At 45.7% G+C, this 23,938-nt stretch overlaps 1 protein-coding gene across 1 annotated transcript in view; it reads left to right on the top strand.

Annotated features, from left to right (window-relative positions):
* Positions 1–23,938, top strand: part of LOC122398571 (monocarboxylate transporter 10-like) — a 109,566-nt gene that overhangs the window by 33,460 nt on the left and 52,168 nt on the right. The window contains exons 2-3 of the mRNA XM_043398574.1: positions 17,313–17,703; positions 18,674–18,839. Coding sequence (XP_043254509.1) covers positions 17,533–17,703; positions 18,674–18,839 — 337 coding nt within the window. The 5' untranslated portion in view covers positions 17,313–17,532. The remainder of the gene's footprint in view (positions 1–17,312; positions 17,704–18,673; positions 18,840–23,938) is intronic.

Consider the following 23,938-nt stretch of genomic DNA (forward strand, 5'->3'; position numbering starts at 1 on the left):
AACAACGGACGTCCGTCCGCGGGACAAAATCTGAGAAACTGTTTTCACGTATCGCGCGAAGTTGTCGGAACGGAAGACACGTGGATCCTTTTATTACCAGAAGGTCATCCGGCGAAGGGGATTATTAAACGCTTGGATAAAAGGTAAAGCGGCGAATTGATCGACGGACACAGGCTTGGCTTGCGAACGGTATTTTCAATGGATTATAGCCGCAGGGATGCGTTCGCACGGCCGACAATAGGCGAGCTGCAAATTTCCGTCTGTTTACGAAACGTTCGATCACTCATCTGCAAACAAGATGCAGATCACGCCGCCTATCAACGACCGAAGTAGCTTCGCCGGTTAATTCCCCTTCGTTCTCTTGATTACGCCGACCGTGGGAGGACACACGGGAGATCCTGGCGGAAGTTGGTCCCTATTATTATGCACCGAGACCGGGCAAATATTCGCTCGTGCTCGCGGAATCGCGTCTCTCTGTTCGATGATGTCTCCTCGCCCGCTACTCGCACGCTGAATGACGATGAGCCCTCGTTCAACATTGATTTTGATAAAAGCTTCGCGTGTTTGCGCTGTGGAAAGGATCGTGGAATCGCGTCTTCGATAATACGTATCGAAAGAGACGTTTGAAACTTCGATGTACCGTTCTAACGCTCCGAGGGTAGATCGTATCGCCAGACAGAATGTATTCGCTGCTCAAGGTGGCTTTCCTTCGCTATGCATCGGGGACTGTTCAATACTAAATACATTTCCGTGAAAATAATCTCATTCCTGTACAATATTTTCTATATTAATATTAACTTCCTCTCGTATATTTCGCGATAAAATGGAGCGTCGAAGGGGTATTCTTTCGTCGAGCCGGTGAATTTCCTCTTGTTGCTAAATTTCCTGATCGCGTCGGGTCCCGTTGTATATCGATGGGAATCCATCTATCTCGTTCCGCGAGATTATCAATCTCCTCTGGAAAAGCTCTTCGGACAAATTTCGCGTCCGCCGGTTCGAAATCTATCTCGTCGTCGGGCAAAAACGGTATCGTTTCGCGCAACAGTTCCCGTGCTCGCAGTTTCCGTTCTATTCCCAACGCGGCCGTCTCCGCGGGCTCTCGACGAGATTCCGGCGTAACGAGAAGTTCGACGGGCCATTACGTTGGCGTCGCAACGCGACGTCGTACCCGGGAAATTGGTTGTTTCGACTCCGGTTCGGCTAACCGTGTGCCCTCTCGCGCTTGGAACTTTATCCAGTATTGGCTCGTTCCTTCGGTCTTTTACTGGCCGACCGATCGACGACGAATCATCTGGACGTTGATCGCCCGGGAAACTGATATCAACGTCGACGAAACACACGACGCGACGTCGTTGAAGCCCGAGGGACACCCATTATTATCGTTCGTTATCGTTCCGTTTCATTTTCGAAACGAGGCTACCAAACTTTTCCTGTCCCATGGTTATAGTCGACATTTTTTATCAACCGCGTAAAACTCTGACGGCGAATCTGGCCTCGAGCTAGCTCTCATCGGCTCAAAGTAAAGAAATAGCATTAGTAACAATGCCTACGGAGAACATTGCCTATTGGCGGCCATCTTGTCCCACAAGCAAGATTATACAAAATACCAATAAAAAGATGTACAATTTACGTTAATGTCTCAACATTCGTAATCTTCGACAGTAATTTTCGCCTATTCGGGGATTTCGACGTTTCCAAACTGCCGTGCACAGAGACACTTATCTCCAAAGTAGACCATACACTGTATGGCCTATTGTAATCCATACATTGTAATCCATTGGATTAAGGTCAGGTAATTAGGGCGGCTTCTTTGTTGATGAACTGCGGGAAATTGACCCGACACCATTGCTGGATCGCATTCGCCTTATGGCCAGGAGCAGAATCCCGTTGGAATGTCCAATCCTGCTCTCTTGTTAAGCTCGATAAAGGACAACAGCTTCCAGCGTATCGCGGCCGTACGTGCCTCGCTTGATTTTCCCTCCACGGGAAATGAAAATTAGCGAAGTTTTCCAGCCAGGGACAAACGCCGTCTTGCGCCGTGACCGAAGTTAAATTACGACGACGAGTTACAATCGCAAATAGCCCGAGGGGCCTTTGGAACTTAAAATTATGTAACTTTGGACGATTGCGATACTCGCTGTCGGGAATCGAAGTTCATTTCCGAACGAGAAATACAAATCTCTGATTCCGAAATTAGGAGATCGATAAAATAATAGCGGGCGGCGTCGTGTTCTCACGAACCTTTCGACGATCTCGGAAGTTGTAAATAGAATGTCTCGTTGGAAAAATGATTCGATCCCCCGGGGGTGGAAAGCCGGTACGGTTTTCGTACATTCTACGGGTCGTTTCCCCGGAAATTGCAGATTTTTCTCGAGTGTTTTTGCCGCTCGAGGTTCTAGAAAATCCCGCGAGGTAATAAATTGAAACGGAGACGATGCTTGATGAAGTTTGGCCTCCCCTCCCCGGTCGCAGGGACAAGGAAATGGAAAGAGTAACAGGTAAAACGGGAAACGACACGGGCGTAAACTGTAATTGAGAACATTTAAAACCCATCGAGCGCCAGCGCCACGGAAAACGAGAGATTAGACGTCGAACGGTTAATCGGAAAATTTTGTAATTCCATTTGAATATCGTGCAAGTTCTAATATATTTGTATGCATAATTTGAAGGCTACCATACCGCATTTTAATGCCGCTCCTATTCTAATCTAACGCTGAATGGAATTTATAACTACACGCGCGGAACACAAACACTAAACGAATGGAAACTACCCCTTTAACATTTATGTGCTTACATTAAATCGCGGAGTTCCTGTGCGCATAACGAGATTCGAGTGGTACTTGCCGGAGGATTCCACGTTTGCTGAGTACAAATTGCAAGCATATCTTCAAAACGCGATTCAAAATAGAATCGCAATCGTGGCACGATAATGGAATGAGATTCCCTATATTAAACGCGGCAAGGCGGAGGAATTTGGATCGTATCTTACAAATGATGTTACAATTACAATTATAACGAGACTCGTACCGTTGATCCTCCATACGAGCGCGTGATAGCGTATAATATGGTGTTTGGTAAAATATTTTTATATCGTAAATGGATTTACTTTATTTCGATTCGTTCGAATCGACGTGACTTTCTTAAAACATTGTCGGTTTAATTTGGATGGATAATAAAAACTGTACAATTTATTGTGTCAAATGATCGCAATAAGAGCGTTCGCGTGTCAGGGTTTTAATCGCGTCCCGAAAGTATTTTTCCTGCTCCAGGAATGATTCGTTCGCCCGGACAGAAGTTGTACGTACCGATAAGTACTTTAATCCTTTACGGGCGAAGCAATTCGAAGCGGAGCGATCGTTCTGGCCGTAGCACTTTTTCGCGTACCGTAAAAAGAACAGATATACGCGCAAATACAAATAAAATCGAGTTTATTACGGTTGCTATAGCGTCTCGAGGCACACGTATGCACGGTATCGCTATCCATTACGAGCCATTGGTACCTTCTGCTTCTATCGAGAGCATAACCCAGTGGCACTCAACCTCGTTAAAATATCTAAAGTTAAAATAACGTCCAACATTTATCTCGTAATGTAAGAGGAATCGCAGCTGGGCAAATTTTCCAACGAATATACATCGTATACATCGAACAAAAGCTGTTATTCTTTATTTGCCTAATTTCGTTAGGGATTATATTATTTTATGACAACGATTACGATTACGATCATTTCGTTCCCTTCGTGCAGATTTTCCAATTTGTCATCGATTTCAGTTTTCGGACCGGTGAACTTGGCGAAAGGTTCGGATTCACCGGATTTTATGCGATTCCGGCATAAGCTAATTATGTTCGTCGAATGCGTACACGCGTGTTTATCGGCCACACCGATGGTTTTTGCGAAACGCGTGTACCTACGGGCCCCTCGTCCCCCCAGAGGCTTTAAAGCCGCCGGGTACAATCGTGGAAATTGTACATTGTTGCACGACCACCGAACCAATCACTCAGATTATCTTCCCGAGGCTGTACGAAGGTGCAAAACGAGCGTTCTGTTCTATTATATGTTTGAAACAACCCTCCCTACTGATATTTTCCATATTTTCAAAGATATAAACGTCCTGTACTACCGCGACCAGAGACTCGAGATTGACGATAAAAATTTTATAATAAATCGCCTGGAAATTGTTTCGCGCGTTTATTACTAGGAAAATGTTTCGAGCAGGTTGCGCGTCGCTGTGGCGAATCCTCCTAAATCGTCCGCGCGGCGTTCAGAGTCTGTATTCAAATATTTTTCCGCGATTTTCAATTTCCCGTTCGCGGAGACGTGCACAATGGGGGGGAACGACGTCGGCCGGGAATTCTCCGCGATTAGAAAAAAGAAAAGTCACCGATCGAGGAACGCCCGGCGGCGTCGCTCCGTCGCCATTGTTCGATCGTCGCTGGGCGATAATGAGCGCGCGTCCCGTTCCCGAACAATGCGATTCCGCGTGTTTCCATCTCGCCGAATTCGGGATAATCTGTCGCGTTTGACGTTCAAGATATCGCGCGATCGGACGAGCGGGCTCGCTCCTGCTAATTAGCGATCTCCGAAAGGCACGAAACGCGCGCACGCCTGTCCCAGACATCGTATTTCAATGCGTGCACCGCTCCAATTAACTGGTGGCCCGCTGTTGCGGGGTTAATTGGCCACCGATGATCGATACGCATTAAAAACGGGCTGCGGTCTCTGGATAGATCGCGCCAACGAGGGAACTCGACCCTCGTTCCACGCTCACCCTTCCACTTACAGCGGATCCTACGAAACGAGGACACTTTGCTTTTCTACGATTATCAATTTTTCACGCGTCTTAAGTTCCTTCACATTCCGTCGGAAAATATTTACAATTTAGGATCGAGCCAAAGAAGAAACAAAACGACTCTGACTCTTTCGAGAGCAACGTTGAATTTTCCACCCTTAAATAGACCTGATATCCGATGAGCCTATCAGTTAGTGCACCAGTGACATTCAAGATGAATTTTAACAAAGTTGTGTCCATATTATATGCGTCGCCAGAGAATGTATTATTTAAAATTATTTTTTCCGTGAAGTTGACTAATTTTACGATCGAAAGCGTCGAGAATTCCCCGATAACGAAGATTCCCGAGCAACCGTGGCGGATCGATCCGATTCTCCAAGTATAAAATAAATTGTGAAAGTTTCTAGACTTCCTCGCACGGATTCTGTTTCTTCTTCGTCCCCGATGTATAGAAAAGCGAACGGGTCGGTGATAAATAACGCCATTAACCTGTCCTTCTGCTTGTCTTTCAACGGTATATGCACCCCGGGGAACCGGAACGAAATATTCCAGAAGAAATTGCGAGTCGCGTTGCGTGTTGCATTATACCGCTGACTGCGCGTCAGATCGATCATAATCGTCTAAAATATCCCGCTCGACAACGTTCTCGACGAGTTTTCGAGAAAAAATCTCTTCGAATTGTCTGTTTCAATCACCAGACTATGGGCGTTCGAATTAATTCGATCGTACGAAACGGGTCGCGAGATTGTTTCGCGAGAATATTTCGCAATAAATAATAGTTTGTTTAAATTTGATGTAATAATGCTTCGCTCCCCGTATCAGGAACCTACTTTAAAGTTTCTATATCGCGTGCTATTGACGCAGCATTGTCATTTCGCAACGATTCCCGCGGCTCTTCGTATATAGGTTACACGCGTCGAAGTTGATTCTCAAAACGCGATGAAACATATTTAACGTATAATACTCCCTTCGATAGCAAGTTCTCGCTCGATATTTCCTACTTACAATACCTCTCTTCTTTCGAACTTTCTCGTTTCCCCATAATTCTTCATTTTCGCCCACCTTTCATACTCGCCAGTATTTTAACTCCGTCTTGCTTCGCCGTTAATCCATCGTATTTTTAAATTAGGTTCCTAACACCAGCGTTATAAAACAGCGGATACGCCGTACCTCGACCCCTTGCAAATTAATTTCTGTATTCTTCTATGGATTATCCGCGAATTTGCGTTTCGTTGCCGGGAAAATAAATAAAAATAAAATCCACGCACTGCTTGAATATTTACGCGTCGCTGTTTCATTCGAAACTGTTCCAGGCTCGATGAAATCTCGTTGAATATTAATTCGAACCATTATCTTTATCTTTCGAAGAAATATTCGTTTCTAGGGCTCGGAGAATCAGCGTCAGAAGACATTACTCGCGAGATTACCTAGCAGATACTACGCTCGCGACTCGAATTCACTTCATTTGGAGTTCATTTGGAATGCTTCGTTTATTCGCGGAGTTTTATCAGTTCACGGGTTCTATTAAGCTCGTCGCGGAACAACAAGCTCTGCATTTGTTCGGTGTTATCGTAACGCGTAGTCTGGCGAGAGTATCCGTGGCCTCTTTTGTTTGGGTAAATAACATTTGCGTAAAAATCGTTAGAAAAAGAGTGGCGACGGTGTGCTCGTCGGCGCGCGATCGCCGGGCCCGACGAAACGAATGTTTTAATTACAAACGAATCGAACGAAGGCAATAAATACGGTCGCGATCGAACGGGCACGGACGTTGGCAAATGATATCGGAAATATTGGACGACCGTACCAATTTACAAGCGTCGCGATCATTACGGCGGAGGCATAATTAATAGTATTTATACAATGGAGAGAGAGAAAAAAAAAAAGAAAAATATATTGAAATTGGTCGGACAAACGATTCACGTAAAACAGGACCGCGCCGTTGAAATCGTCGGATGTATCGCGATTTTAATTGAAACGGATTCATTAATTAACGACGCTGTTTCCACGGCACACGATGCTCCTGTGAAATATCACGGGATCGATCATAATTTCGCGTTACAGTTAGGCGAGTTACAACTTCGAATTGGATTCCGCGATAGAACGGGGGAAACTCGAAAAAAACCGACTATTTTCGGAATTTTTCGAGGAATCTCTATCCCCGGAATCTATTTATAATTAGTTTTCCATTATTATTTAATGATAGATCGATAGAGTGGTCTATCAGTGTTCCAAATATAGACTATTGAGAAACGTTAAATGCCGACTGATTGACGGAAGCCTAACTGCTCCTATGATTAATTGAATTCACCGACGTCCGCCAAGTGTCGGATAATTTCCTATAAAAAGTTTCTTGTATCTAGATTTCGAGGTGTAGAAATTTTGGGGGCAGTTTCGCGGCTTTTATGGATGCTACGTACCGCTGAAAATAATACGTACGTAGGTGAATATTTCATGTTACGTGACCCAAATCATTCTCAATTTCTAACCAAATCCTGGTTGACTATTGTGCCTGCGTTGTACCGAGTTGACAATTTCGGTGCCCCCCATCTCGTAGGGTCCCTTTGCCTAACAGGCGAGGGAGAAAAGAGGCTGAAGGAGGCGTCGAGGGTGTCGAGAGGAAGCGTCGATACAAGAGTCATTTCCGCGCAGACAGCGATGACTCGAGAACAAACGAGTGTCCTGGGACGGCAATTCCTTTGTGTGCGCGCAAATATACAGAGCGAGCCACTTAACATCGCCACTTTCAGCGACCCCTTTTATTGTTCGTTGCGTTAAAAAGGGTGGATTCTGTCACCCGGAAACAAAATTTTTATTCCCCGACGCCCGTAAACAGGCACCTTCGACCTCGAGACGTTAAAATCACAGAAGACGATCGTAATAATTTATACGTATAAGCGCGAGGGGACTGGTAATGTCTGTGCATTTATAAAATGGCGGAATGGAAAAGTGCCTTGGTAGAAAACGGTCGGGAAGGTTTCAACGCGTCGAAACAATCGCGAAAGTCGTTGGCGAAGGAGCAACGATCCACGTCGCGAAGCGCACGGCCGTCAAAGCGTTACTATATCACTAGGATTTATTTATGAGAATCGAATGGAACGCGCAGCTGCGTGCTCATACATATTCAGCCAAAACGCAAGGAAAGCTACGTTCTCGTTCGCGGTTCGCTTCGTGTCGTTGCTCCCCGGGCGGCGAATTAACAAGAATCGCGATTGGTTGCAGAGCTGCTTGACAATTCAGCAACTTACCGGAGGTGCAGAAATTAAAGAATTTCAAATTGTTCTGAAAAAATTATATTCGGTTGCGGGGGTCAATTACAATCATTTTTGGTCAATACAAATATCCCTGAAATCTTACGCAGTTTCGAGAAAAAAATTCAAGTAGGTCGATAAATTTTTCGACAAAATTAAAAAAATTCATATCGTTCTAAAAAAATTATTATTAGTTGCAGGGGCCGATTACAAACACTTTTGGTGAATAGACATACCCCCGAAATCCTAACCATTTTCATGAAAAAAATTCTTTATTGAAAATGTCTGACTATACATTGATATGTTTCACTGAAATTTCGTGTGTATGTTTAAAATATCATAACTAATGAACGGATTGGACGATTTTAATGTTTCAAAATGCAAACGACGCGTATTTTAGTGTAGAATATTTAGAAATTCTAAGAATTTGACTCGAAAATTGTAAGGGAGTTCTAGAGCTCCAGAAATATGGGCCGAAAAAATACATCGGACGTAAGGTCTACTTGTATACCTTCTCTGCGGTACCAGCGTGTAAGACAGAGTCTGTTAGGGTTGCATTACTGACTAATCCACTACAGCAGACCCAGGAGGAGTAAAAAAAAATGAATTCTTAAGGAGAAATTCTAGATAGGAGACTTTTGAATTTCAACGAGTCTGTGAAGATAAGTTCAATGACAAATTGTGGCTATGCTAGTTCCCAATTATCCAACAACGAAATTACGTTCTCGTGGATAATTTGAGGGGTGTTGGGGAGGTGTTGAACGCAAGTTGCAATAAGATCAACAAACGATTCCGTTCGTCGCAGTATGTTTCCTTGGATCGTCGTCCTGGCCCAGATCTTTGATTCGATTTCGCGTCGAAGTTTTTAATTTCTCGACGTAGCTTCCCGGGACCTGGTCTCTCACGCTGCTCGTCCCGGAAGTTCCCGAAGACTCGGAAAACTCGAGTTGCCGGGGTCGTTTGAGCAATTGGGAGGTGATGCGCGACGATCAGCGCGTTATCGGATTAATTCGGCCTCGTCAAGTTTCGTCCCGACGGCTCCCCCTGACTTGTCCCAGGCTCACGGAACGGGCTCGGCTCGCGAAATCGAATTACGCGCGAAAAAAGCGGAAAATCGGGACCAACACGTCGATATTCCGGAACGCGCGTCCGTCTCGCCTTTTCTCGGGCGGACGTACTTTGATGTCCGCGATTGCGATCCTCAAAGAGCCTCGCGAAACCGGGCCACCAATTTTCTTAAAGCTGAGATTACGAATACGTATTGGAACGTCTCTCGGAACTCTCCCGGTGATTTTATATCCGTTCCTGATTCAATGCATTCACGGAGGTACTCGCAAAGACTTCAAATATTTCTTTAAACTAGAATTACCAGTGTTTTTAATAATCGTAGATATTTGGGGGGAGGAAAGGGTAGTTGAGTTTGAGGGAATCGGGTCGTTCGAGCCGAAAATAGTCGAAAAGTCGAAGCAGTCGTATCGCTTTGGGCTCTCGGGGTTCCTCGAAAGACCGGTCAACGTGTTTCTGACAGGCGAAAACACGATGGAGCTATCTCGGGGTTCCATGTGCGTCGGGGAAACGGGGACACCCGGAGCTACCGTTCAATTTCTCCGTCCTGACCGATAAAGCACGGTACATGTTAACGCGCTTTGCTTCTTTTCTGCGCCGGCTGCAGACGTCGTGCAATGACACCGAGGAGGGCTTCCGGTCGACCGGGAACCCGACTATATACCTGATAAGCTCCTTTCACCGTCGGCTAACTGTCTCGAGCATCTTGCGTGCCTTTGGCTTAAAAACAAACGGCCGTCTTATCAATATACCCGCCATCGAACCTGCTACGGATCGCGTACGAGGCGTCAGATTTAACCCAATTGATCTACCCTTGGGAATTAGTCTTTAGAACGAATCGTTTGTAAACGTGGTGTACACCGCGTGCAAAGAGTTCAATTGATCGACTCGAGAAAAAAAACAAAATTAAAATACGCCTGGAATGTACGCGTCGAAGAGATTTCGAGAAGGTGTTCCTAAACTGTCTTCTAATTCAGCGAATCACCAGTCCTTCGGAAGACACACGAGGCTTTCATGACCCGGGGTTCTGACAGTCGATACCGGTCGAGGCTTCCGGGTGCAAGCCGTGTCCTTTGAACCCTGCCTCCCAGCCTCATCGGGGATCAAATGACTCACTGATATTGGGGCACAACGGTTCGAGTCTATTTAAGGCGTCGTAGATCACTGAGCTCGAGGACCACTGGTCATCAATCTGGTTTAATCGTTCAACGTTCAGTCGTTTAATCCTAGGACTACGGACTAAGGGGCCTTACGACCCAAATCTGTATTCGAGATTCCTGGAATTATTATTATATCTGCTTTATTATCATCGTTTGATATTACAAGCTCACATAGTACTGTTATTCTAAAGCAAACAGTTTCTATGGGTATAACTGGACCGTGTTCCTCTGATTGTTCAATCCTAGCATACAGGAGTGTCCACTGTGACCCAAATTTGAGTTACGTTGAAGTAAATAGTTTCTCTAAATCAAAATGGACCCGGGAGTCCCTCCAAATTTTAATTTCGTTAATTCCTGTGCAAGGAGACTCGATTTTAAAGCAGTTTCCATGGGTCAAAATGTACCCGAGTGGATTTTTGAGAAATGTTTACAACAGAAAAACTCTCGCGTCAGTTTCACGGTTGTTCCAAGTGCCAGTTTGTCATTTCCCGAGGAAGGTTTTAGCGGAAATAATGTTCGAGGCTCGTTTCGCGCCAGCTCGCCGTACGTTTGTAGCCGAGTCGTAACGGAAAGCGTGAAAGCCTCCGGGTTGGAAGTACGGCGCGTAGGCGGCGGGTCGTGTACACGCGAGAAGGGAGCGTTCTCTGCGGGATGAAATCAATAATACACCAGCATTCGAAGCGGTGTCTCGGGCTGCCTTACGGCGTGTTGCCAGCGTGTTCTGTGCGAGCAACGCAGCTGGTCCATGACGTTTCGAACCGTCGCGACACACGCGGAGGCGCGAAACCACCACCCCCCTCGGTGTGTTCCAGAGCTTTGGCTGTTTAACTCGACCAGTCTGCCGAAATTCGAATTACCGTTGCCCGGATCCGCGCCGCAATCAAACTGTCGCCCGGAAGTTCCGCGCGCGACGCTCCAAACGGTTCCCGCGGAATAATTCGGGACCGTGCTTTCGTCCCCGCTATGACAGTGTTTCTCAAACGTTCCAAGAGTCCAGGGAGAACACGATCCCACCTGCAACGGCGGTTACCGTTATATTAGCTTGTTCCAAAAGTTCGCGTAATTTCGAGCCAAACTTGGTACGCGCTGTCAAAAGTTCGAAAACGGTCGTATGTTTCAACAAAACACGCTGTTTCTTCGTTAACCTCTTGCACGATATGATATTAAAATCCACGTATATTTACATCCACGAGGTATTATTCACAGAAGTTGTAAGTTTCTGTAAAGTAATCATATCGCACGGTTTAACGAGTTTGAAGGGATGAGGGTTTAAATTCTGTGTTTTAATTGTTCCTTGGATCGTGTAAGACTCGCGCCTGTAATTGTTAGCCTCGAACCGATTCCGAGTATTAAGTCAGCTGAAAATTGGACCCCCGTGGCATGTTGCTTTCCAGTCACGTCGACCCTCAGACTAATTTCGCCCCCGGTCGTGAATCCAAGCGGCACGTATGGCTGTCTGGCGCCTTTTGGGTCACGTATTTTTAAGTGGAATCCATGGTTTGTGGGTACTGACCTCGAGAAAAATCAAATTGGGAATTCGATGGACTCTGCTCGACCGCTTTTGATATATTCGTCTATTGTCTTCGGGACCGCGCTGGGGAATAAATTTTCGAGAGAATGGACGCCTGTCTGGTGGTCCCGGAAGAAATCCATGCGGTCTACCTGCAACCGCGGTCTGCACTTCCGAGCAAGTGCATTAGAAAATGCATCCAGATCGGAACAAGATTGCGCAGATCCAAGAAAACGAGGGTCGCGTTCACCGAAAATATTTATTTACGGCTCGGTTAAATTAAAACTGATCGATCGCCGATATTTCTGTCAAATTTACCGGGACCATCCAGTCTCTAAAAGGCATACAAAAAAAAGAAAAGAGGAGTATTTCTGCTAAGAGGCAGCGATCCGGGGAAGATTTATCTCGCTCCATCGAGCGTTTGGCGTGGAATAATTTGCCCCGGGGCGCGGAGCTTCGCGATAACAAAGTGGACAAATATTTAACGAACAGAGCGGAACGCCCGGAGAAAGAAAGAGTAGTTTAACGAGCGGGATCAGTGTCAGACAACCGGTTGCAGAACGTTCCTTCAAACTGTCGCGTGCATTAATTTAACGAACGCCGGGCCGCGGTGATTCGCGGTCGGCCGACATTTACGGGCTCGACCATTTAAACTTCCCTGAATAACAGTTTCGGAACGAGCTGTCGCGTGAACTTGACGCTTTCGCCCCGTCCGGCTCGACGATGGATTTTCAACCCAGACGCTCGTTTCCCGTTAATTGCAAATATTGCACGAACGTGCACGCGACTTAATAACACTGGTAAAAATAACTAAAATTAGAAACCAAATAATAGTTTCGATTAGTACTGTAATCCCCCGTTGTAACGAACCAAATCGGGCCCGCGTAGTTGCAGAATTAGGTTCCAGCCCCCTTTCTTGCGAATCTAATAATTTCAAAAGATATTTCGAAAGACGAGATCGTGAAACAACAATTTTCCGTGTCCCTATCGAGCAGAATTTTCCCCCCGCCAATTTTCCGCGCGATAAATTTTATTCGACCAATTAAAGAACGTTCGCGAGAGGGCGACGGGTCAACCAGGGTGAATTTTTATGCGAGGTATATTAAAATGTAAACGCCGTTTAATTTGCCCCGGTCGGATCGAGACGGGTTACGAAATAGAAAATGGAGCACGAGGAGCGCCGTCGTCGCGATATTTTCCATTTTCCAGGAGCGCGAACGCGAACAGGGACTCGAAGGTAATCGCTGGAGAAAAATCGACTTCGAGGCGGTATCCGTAAGATCGGAGACGAATTCCCTTTATATCGGGATTCGCGGTAATGCCGTTCTTGCTTCCGTGGAAAACTCCTCGCGATACAATGAAGAAAATTTCAACCGGAACACGACGGGTACCCGTCGCGTCTCGGGCTGTAAATTCAGAGTGGATCCTCCGATTTAGTGCCGTTCTCGATATGCGGATAATACTCGTACAATAATGTCGATAAAGAAACCACGGGGAACGGGGAAGGATTATCGATAAACTTTCCAGCCGTTGTACTAATAGCGAAAACGTTACATTACGTTACGTTAAAATGCTTTTCGATGCTTTCCTATAAAATTTGAATTTTCTTGGGGGAGGGAAAAACGATCGATGCAAGCGGTAATTTAAATAATAATATTTGCAATAGTTTTTTTTGAATATTGTAAAGAATGGAAAATTTTTCTGGATTCTTTGGAATACGTAAGCAACGTTAAGAGAAATTATGCGAAAAACCCAGGAGATATTCGTCGATTGTGGGGACTCGGCCGTCGGACGAGGGAGAACCGAAGAAGCTCGAATCGAATTCTAAAGCGGATTTCAGTATCTCGTAGATATTGCAATAACGAGAATCGTTTGCGTAGAAACTGCTGCTACAGAGGGTGATATCGACGTCGATCGGTAATAATTATCGGCGAGCGTATGGAGGGCTCGAGGAACCCTTTAAGCCACCGGGGAAAAAAGGGACGCTCGTTAAGCGGGAATTGAATCTGAACTCGGCAAGAAATTGAAATCGAGTCTACTTTATTTCTCGATTTAGGGGGATTCCGGGAGACAAAAGCGGGAGCGATGCTCTCTCACGGGGAGAGTAAACTTTAGAGCCGTGCGCTGATATTGCGCGTTTGGCTTCAATCCGGGGACGTTCGACTTTCTGGAACCTTCATCATCTGGAATCGATAAGAATCGTACGACGTGGCAACTGTCGGAGGAGTATTTTCAAAAAATTGGGTGCACTCGTCCAACATTCTCTGTTGAGATATTTGTCTGATAGACGAATGATAAGAATGATAAATTCGAACAACTTAACTCGACTGTCGGTGTTTGAAATTATCCTTTAAAGAGACGAAAGAGAAGCGCAAGGGGGCATCGAGCGAAGCGCATTTCGCATTCTACCCGTGCTCCCAATTTCCTTTCTGTAGCAACATCGCGAATTTACAAAACAACCCCGTCGAACTTGGCCAAGCGTACACGAAAAGCAAAAACACAAGTAGATCGAAGCACCTCGGGACACGTGCTGTTCGCACGGTCCAACTTCCCGACCACTCACCATCCTTGCGCCAAGATCGGAGGAGGACAGAAGGTAACCAGTCCCTGCACGCTTCCCCAGGAATGTTTTCATACGGAATCAGACCCGGGTCGCCCCCGGGTGGACCGAACAGCCGCAGTTACATGATCGTCCACCGCCACTGGATTCAATCTACCGGGATTATCCAGCCACCCCCCGAACGGGGGCGGCCATCGTGCTTCTATCCAGCCACGATCGGAAGTCCGTAGCCTCTGTCAACTCACATCTTTTGCCGCGTCGCGCCAGACTACCCTAATACTCGACTCTCAGCTACGGGGAAAATGAACCCCCGATACGTACAGGGTGTCGAGAAAGTCGAAGCTTGACGATTCCCAGCAAAAATGTCTCGAATTTACAAGACTGACCTCTTCTAATATAGTCTGAAATTTGTTTAAAAAGTTGTACTATGAATTTTCGTCACCGCCATGGGAAGAATTCCAGGTGGTTTAACGAAGGAATAGGATTACGCGAGATCGGTTTGCGTGGACTTAAGCTATCTAATGGAGCATAGAACAGGGAAGAGCGCAGGTAAAAGGGCCAGGTTTCCCTCTGGTGGATTTAGAGTTTGTAGTTGGAGACCTCTAATCCGTTTAGATCTTCTAGTCGAGCCTTTAGCGAATCTAGAGCTTGCGGTTGCGATCTTCGGTGGGTTTAGAGTGCCTAAATTGGACCTCAGGCGGCAGAATTTTATTCGAATATTAATTCGATCCTAAGAACCGACTCCACGTTGATGTATTTTTAAAAAGCGATGCTTGATTTTTCTGAGGTTTGGTTGTAATTTTTCTGAACACTCTGTATAGGATGCAATAGCAACCGTGGTACCTCGGAGGGGTTCCGTTGAATGCGTGCTTCCGGGGGAGATTGGCAGCCCTGCAGCAGGTCTTGGGGTTGCTTTGAGCCGCGACTCTCTAAGAAAAGGAGGATCTTGGGAAGCGTGTTGAGTGGTTTCCTTTTTTTTTTTCTTTTCCTGTCGGAAGGGAAATGTGGTCTTTGAAGGGCGATGTAGATGGGCGATCGACGAATAAGGAGGTTGTTATTTCGCAGAATGGTCGCTCCCTGAAAGGGAGAGTGTTTTGCCATGGTCAAAGTATTATTGACCCAGTAATTCCTCGAGCTACTAACAATTTTATGCTCAGCGGAGTTTTGACTCCGTAACGAAGTTATCTTTTCGTACGACGTGAGCTTCGAGGGCCCCCAGGAAGAATTTCCCTTTGGCGGATATTTAAATATTGATGCGAGGAAGCTTCTTTCCGAATAAGTATTGATCCAGAAGGAAAGCAGGATCTTTTGATAAAAATTGAGGTTCTAAATATTGATGGCCACAGAAAGGACTCGAACAGCGCAAGGTCGTAAGAAATTCCGGTAAAAGTCGACGGTCGAGTTCCGAAATTCTTAATATCGTTATCGCGTTTCAATAATTCAAACGTTTCGAGATTCCCGTAACGCGCGCATATAAACTCGCCAGAAGAGTTTATGCAAGTTTTAACGACTCGTGTACGTTACCAGCGTTTTCCTCGGCCAAGTGTTTCGATTAAATAGTGTTTCAGAAAAGGATTTACGGCCCGGTTGTTTTTGCAGCCGTTACGAGATTCTTCTTTTCCACGGCGGCGGTAAAGTTGAAATATATGTTGAACCCCGCCGGCGAATACAAATCCGCCATTTGTTTCCGGGCCTTCCCGTTCCTGCTGCGCAACTTTAGAGTTTACGAAAAGACTGGTCATCGGATCAACGACGGAACTTGTAAATTATTCGAACTTGGAAAACGCGATTTACGAATTTCTACAGATCGCCTTATTAGACTAAATCCTCTGTTTTACAATTAGGATTCGAGTTTCCTGCGACTGAAACCACAGAAACTTGTGTGCCTTGCGTTAAGGATCTTAAGCTCTGCAATTTCCAAGCAGCTACGTTCCCCAAAGCATCGAAAATTAAATTCTCTAAAAAATTTACTAAATCCTCTGCATTAAAAATCACCCACAGGTTCAAAGAATCATGGCTCTCGGAGTTTCGAGCGTTGAAAATCCTAAACGGTGATCGAGTCTCGCTCTGGGAATCCCCCGAACCGAGTCCCAACGGTCAGAGATTCCGCGTGGCCGAGTTCCAAGCGCTCGAAATCGAAACAATCCGGACAGTTTGCATCGAAAGTTTATCCCGAACAACAAATGCAACGTTTCGGGCCGTCTGTTGCTATTTAATTCCACGCGTCTTCGTCGAGTCACGTGGCGTTGAGCAATTAACGCTGTCGCGTCGTCGCGTGCTCGGCATTATCGAGGATATTTCGAAACCGACGATGTTTGCCGCTGCATAGCAATGCACGGAAACGCAGCCACAAGTCATGCGACGCCCGCGAAAACTTGGCACGATTACGGGACCCGGAAGCCGTTTTTCTTGCTCGGGTTTTGCCGTGAACGCGAACTGCTTTGGGATCTCGAGCTTCGTGCGTTTTTACGTTCGCTGGTCGGACTCTTGTTCGAGTGTCTGACACGAGAGATTTTTTGGAATTGAAATTGGTTCTTGGATCGAGGCATTGGAAACTTCTACTTTAAATTAATGTTTGCTTGGAGACACGTGTGTCTCTGTACTATTGGGAGAGACGAAACGATAGGCACAACTAGTATTCGTTCGCGAGAAGTTGGGCTCTAGTGGGAGTGTACCTCGCTTGCTCCGCCCATCCCAAATTTTAGAGTGAGGATTTAGGTAACAAACAGATTCTTTTCACATTCTTTTCACCTATTCACTTTAAACCTATTGTATACAAAGTTAGATGAGGGCAGGACACATCAGTAAGGCCTAACCTGGCCCTGCTTTAGACGCTGGGGCATTCAATGGTCGATGAGTGTAATAAGAACAGGAGTTCTCTGCTCTACAACAGATACAAAATTCGTAGTTAATTAGCGAAACACGATCCTAATTTATTTAAGACGAAATTCTGATCTCGCGTTGGCGTTTCTGTGTTCCAGGTGTCCGGATAAGCGAATTCCGCAAGATGACTGACCCGGAGCACGATGGAATTATCGTCGAGGACCCGAGGTCGCCGGACCAAACGCGATTAAATAAAAACCTCTGAACGAGGAAGTACCCTCTCTGTAATTACGAGACGTCGAGGAGTGGGTGGACCGGGGCGAATTCGAACGACGGGGTCGGCGAGAGGATCAGTGAAATGCACGGTCTGCCGTGAAAATGCTGGTCGACGACTGCGGCAGCGGGATGGGGTGGACCTCGGCCAGCGTTCGCGGCGGTTGGTCCACCCCTGGAGGGTGCAGAAATTCCGCGATGAGCTTCGGGGGTAGCGTGCCCTCGCTGCACGCTGCCGGTTCGACAAGATCGCTGCGATCCCAGCACTCCATGCAGGTAATAAAAACCGTTGGCTTCAGCTCGTTTCGCTCGCGGCCACGAGCATTCTTCTGGCCGAACGCCGCTATTAGGGCGCCATGGAAAATATACTCTCCTCTTTACTTTTCACGGGGGGAGGGGTTTTTTTTTTCATTTTTTTTGTTGCCGAACGAACATCGATCAGACGGGGGACAATCGTCGCTTTTAGGGACGGCGTGACCTTTGGTCGAAAATTGTCTCCGTTCGATGCACTCTGTAATTTCCAGTCTTTTGTATTCTATAATGTTTACGAGTTCTGTGACTTCGAGTCGTGGATCGACGACTATAGTATTTGCGATAGAACGTGTTAACGGTATCTGAATTATTCACTGAACAACGTCGCACAATGGTCGACGGGGACGCTAATTTTCGAGGAAGGTTGATCACGGGCCTATAGAATATGCACTTATTGGACATAGCGTACGGTAATTACCTCGACGAGGGCTTAACCGCCATTGTACATGTACCGCATACCCGAGGTGTCTTTCATTACAATTCCTGTTCCAAAGCGTGGATGCACGTATCGAAACGTGGTAATAGTAAAATGTTACCAAAGGACCATCCAGGAGAAGCCCTAACTAATTTTACTAACCGAATTCAGACTAGAATAATCGAATATTTCTTGTATTTTAAAAATCTACTGTTCGAACGAATTTTAATATGTAAGGAACGAACGTAGGGGGAGGGTGATTGAATCGTAGGGGCGAGAAATCGATGTTCGTTCACGGTTACCATTCGCCTCGGGGTCGAATCGTTAATCAGGCCCGCGAGAATTACTCGCAGCATTCGTCCCCTAATCGGTATTCCATTTGCGACACTTTCCACCCTCGATAAATTCAACGGCGTTTAATTTCCAGAATACGACCGTCCCCCGTCCGGGATTTAACGCGACTCGATCGGCCCATTGTGTTTCCTACCGTGCGTTGCCAGGACTTTCTTTTCTCCTCAGGGCGTGCCGGAGACACCGCGAAGATGCATACACTGCCACCCGGTACACGTGCCGAGCACCCCGAACAATTACATCCACCACCCTATGCAGTATTACACGCCGAGTCATTGCCCCGAGCCGAGGAACGGCGTCTACACTCCACACCGGGGCAGCTCTTATCACGGCGGTGAGTTACGGTCACTTTTCAATTAGTATAAATCAGGCGTCGCGCGTGGGAAAATTAGGGGATCGCTAATCTTCTACGAGGGACCGAAGAAATCAACCCCCCACTATCGGTTCGAGCGTTTTTTCTTTTATCTTCTAATGGAGATCATAGCAGGAGGAGGCCACGGATAATGAGACTTTAATGCCTCCGCGACAACAGAATTCAAGGGGGTAGCTGAAAATTGATTACGATGATCGTTTATGATAGTCGAAGACTCCGGAGACTCGAGGGGGAAAACCACTGTGACGAATTGAAAAAATCTTTTCAATGCTTGGGAGTTTAAGAATAACCCCAAAAATGCATGTCTTATAGTTTAAGAAAATTGCATGATTTCACGTTCGCCCGTTTCTAACAAATTTTTGGAGGCTTCTCACGCTTGGTCCTGTTATGGCTATAATAATTAACATTTTTATACGAAATTTTTACAAGCAGTAGTTCAAAAAATGCACTTTCGAAAACATTAAATATTCATCGGAAAAGTTTTGAATATTCCCTTTATTTTCAGCCGTCACAGTGATTTCCTCCCCTTAATTTCTGAATCTTGAAATTTTATAGCGACGACAAATCGAGTCGAACGACTCTAGAATTTTGTCAGCGTGTCTGAAGACCCTGTTTATCCCTGCAGGGATTCCAAGTCTCAAGAGTCTGCGTTAAAACCGAATCCCTCGACACTTGATGTCGTCGCTACCGAATCTCATGACACTAAGAGCTGTCTCTAACGAACCCTGAATTTCTGGGGTTGTTTATCCGCGAGTTTCAAGTAGTCCGTGTTCTTCCTGCCGTCTACAAAGAATTTTGTTCAAATTGAAGTTCGCGGAACTCGATATCTCGATATTTTAAAGAATTTCCTATGCTCCGCTGGATATATGGATCGCGACAGACACTTTGCACATATTTCGACACCCTCCGCCATTCCGATGACGCTCTCGTCGAGTCTCTGGGGCTGTTGAATACCGAACAAAGTCGCGAAACTTCGCGTAAACCGGATCAGGCCGGCGTGCCTTAACGAACAACGTCGCGCGAACGAAAACAGAGGTATCCAGGATTACGTGGAAGTTTATCGCGTGAACCGGAAGGGCGGCAGGATTATTGTTGTCGCGGCTTTACGAGGAAAGTTGCGCAATCTAGCTGAAAGACGAATCCGACGGATCGAATGAAATGCAAAGCGTGCTGTCGGGGAACGGCTGAACAAAACCTCTCGTGGGACGAGGATCGAAAAAATCCCGGAAGACAGTTTTCCTTTATTTTTTCTATTCTCGCGAATAGAACGACTGTCGCCAAACCGAGCACGAACGATCGATCCTTGGACAGTTTAAAACTGATACGTGGGACACGGGCTGCAACGATACCCCGGAAATCAGAACCGGCGACAGTAAAGATAACAGAGCAACGACGCGTGCCTTGAAACTCGCGAGACTCGACAGCGCCAAGTTTAGGGACTTTGTTAATCCGGAACCATCGCGTTTCATAGACCGAATTACATTTTGACGCGCTCAGACAATTGCAAACAACGTAACTTGAAACTCCTCTTGGCACTTATTTTCGTAACGTTGTTAAAATTTCAGAATTCTTTCAATATTAATTAATTTTTTGTCGTTTTACGTCGAAGAAGAGGCGCGTAATGGCGTCGAACGTCAGTCGTCGAGTTTCGGGCGAAATTTCATGATGGAAGTCTATCTGTTTACGGTGGTCCATCCGTACAGACAATACGTTCGGTCGAGTAGAATTGATTTTTCTTCTTCTGGTTTCTTCGGGTCTTTTCGCCGCAGCCCAATTTATTAAGTTCTCGGCTCTTTGTGGATGCGGAAGAAAGGGAACAGGTTCGAACGGCGCGCCGCGCTGAAAGGAAAGTAAAGCAACTCTGCCTTTGTATTGTTTAAAACATTACCCTTCTGACCGGTGGCTGTGAAACGAAAATAGAAAAAAAATTGCTCGAACCGAGCGAGGAGCCGTGAATTTCCATCGAAAATACTCTGGATTACTATCGACCCCTTGGGTATCTTAAATTTAATTGGCTACAAGACACAATTACTATAAACAGAGCTAACGTAGATCAATTTTAATTACATTTATCTATCCCGAACTAATATTTTAAATATTTTCGCGAGTGTATCCTGTGGAAGTAGAGCTTGTACAAAGCGTAGGAACACTGAGAACTGCAGAACCATTGGATTTAACCGTTGCATTAATATTTATCGCGTTTATAAACTCAGAGGAGTTCGAAAAAAAGGGAGAGCACGCGTAATTAATCGTCGGAGTTCCCGGTGGCTTATTATCGTCTGTTCGGGTACTGGATCTCGAAATGTTCGTAACAGGAATCGCGCTGCAAAGCAGAAAAGTTTCGCGGGGTGGCGGTTAAATCGAAAGCAAGCTCGGATAAATCGGATACAGCGAGAGATACATTACCCGGTAGACTGCTCTGGATTATGTGTTGCCCTGGAAAAACAGCGCGCTAGGAGAGCAGTATTTGTTCTGCTGTAATCTTCCACCGAGTCAGTGGAAAGCTGTTGATGACATCTGACACTGATTTTTCCTGCGGCCACCACACACACGCTCGCTCTATTTTTTCGCTCGCTAATTCAACCGCTTCGATCTCTATTCCCGTTCGCTCGTTTGCTAAACGAGTAACGCAATTTTGGTCGTGTCGACTTCCAAAATGGACGAAACATAAAAATCGACGGTGTCCATTTTTCCACGATATCAATACTTTCATACGTTCGCTCGATTTTAATTCCATTTCGAAAACACGCACTACAGAGATTAACTATCGATCGCCAGAACGATGATAAATTTTATTCGTTGTTCGAGCGAATGAATCTCTTTGGCAAGAGTTTTCGGTGAAGAGAAACAATAAAAATAAAAAAAAAAAAAAAAAAAAACAGCGAAAAGTAGGTCGAGAGCGCGTCAGAACCATCCGTATCGAGTCGCGGGTTGGGAGAAAATTTGTGTCCCATGGCACGACTGTCGCGACGAACGACAAAATGTCGCGATGGGCGACGGGGATCGCGTATCCTTCGATCGGGCGAGAAAAACGCGAGTTCAACAAGTTGACCGCCCAGAAGCGTACGCCGAATAAAATGTGAAATCCATTGACGGAGCGTTGATCCCCATTAATTCGCCGTGTAATTTACAAGGCTCGAACGCGTCGCGTAAATGGACGCCAGTTTTCGAAACGAGCGCGAATAAACTCTGCGGACAGCGTAAGGTTGATTTATTTCGACCGATAAACGCACAGATCCTACCAAACGTCACTACTAACTATCTTTAAATTCTAAAATAAAAATATACAAGCACACGATTTTATTTATAGTTTTAATAAGCAAAATAGAAGTGAATTTTCACGGATGCACGCCATCGAGAAACGCTTTTATTTTCGTCCGGTTGGAAATAGTACGGTTTAAGAAAGTATCGAACGCGGTTTAATGTAATCTACGTCAGTCTGAATATTCTCTTTCGAGGTATCGCGTTTCGCGCGTTCGTCGTCACCGAATGGAATCGATTTCGAATTCGTTCGCGGCATTACTTCGCTCGTTCGCATTATGTAGATGACCGCGTGCACGCAATTCCCAGCGAAATATCCGACTTGATGGGAAAGTTTTGTATTTTTCGCTCGATTTACCGCCGTCGAATTTCCACAGCCGTGAAAATTTGTTTCGACGAACTGCTGTTGTACGCTTAAGCCCACCGTGTTTGTTTTACTGTTTCCAATTCGCGTGTTCTTCGTACGGAAAGGATCGTGTTTCGCGATCGTTAAAAAATTATAATCGAAATCTGTGTAGTTATTGTTTAAGACTGTACACAAAATTTCAGTTCGATTATTCTCGGTCGATAGGCGGTTCTTTATGTTCCATTTACTTCGAATCAGTAAAAGGGAAAATGGTTTTAAGAGTTTCGATTCGAAGCTCGGAATTCCACGGGCCATTTACTTTTAAGGGGCGACATACATTTTCAGATGCCATCAGTACATTAAACAAACTCGGTTTTATGTAAATTCGGGAACCCCCCCATAAAGGCTCGAATGGCCTGACTGGGGGATCCGTCCGCGATAAAATCTGATTAGAACTGCGGAAATTCATTTTCGTGTTCTATGAATAATTGCTGTGTTATATTTGCATTAGTAATTTGTTTGCATGGATGCTTTCCAGAGACGATGAATTCTCGAGATTATTTCCTTCGTAAATGGTAGAAAGTTAAAATTTATTCCCAACGATTTCCAGTGAAGAAGGTATGTCTGACCATATACGGACCATTATCACTTAAAATGCAATTTTCCTTTCTTTATCGCGTCTTCCAGGTTTTGTTGCTCCGCGAAAGGCTTTTAAATTTATAGAAATAACTTGCAAGGCAATTTCGGTACTGTTAAATCGCATTACACGATGCATAGTTAAGCCAGAACAATCGAGGGAGATCCAGAAACCGCGGCGTATTTCAACGGAACGTTTCAACGGCTCCGAGAAAACAATTTTCCCCGAGAAACGGCAGGATCCACGTATCGTTTCGCGGATCCAGAGGAAGCGTCGCGGTCCCCGTAACCACGGGCGGCTCGTTTCAGAGCTAAATCATCGGATTCCCTCAGAATTTCTCCGTTGTCGTAGCATCCCATCGCGAATCTATGAGCCACTACACGAGAGACGGATGTTTGTCTCCGCGTTCGATTTTTAACAAATCTCCCGTCAAACCAGAGCATATTTCAATCGGAAGTTTCAATCAGAAAGCATCGTTCTTTCCGCCACGGAATACGAAAACAGAAATAAATCTTCCGACGAATTTAATAAGAAAAACGGATGGAACGAAAGCGCGTCCAAATTTTAGTTTTAGAAAGGAGGAAATATGACGGTTAATTTGAAAGGACCGTGACCAGGCGATAACTCTGAAAAACTATCGCAAAAAGACCCTCTTTAGCTGCGGGGACGAAAATCCTGGCACGATACCCGTCAGTTTTGCATCAACGCGGTAATTTATGGCGGCATCGGTGTCTTACCAGCTACGAAAAAGCCTCGTAATTCCTTTCGCGGCAATTTCACCGGCCACGAAGGTCCGCAATTTATCCAGCGGTCCTT

Source organism: Colletes gigas, unplaced genomic scaffold, assembly GCF_013123115.1.
Source record: "Colletes gigas isolate AHSC1104 unplaced genomic scaffold, ASM1312311v1 Colletes_gigas_Sc00011, whole genome shotgun sequence".
Taxonomy (NCBI): domain Eukaryota; kingdom Metazoa; phylum Arthropoda; class Insecta; order Hymenoptera; family Colletidae; genus Colletes; species Colletes gigas.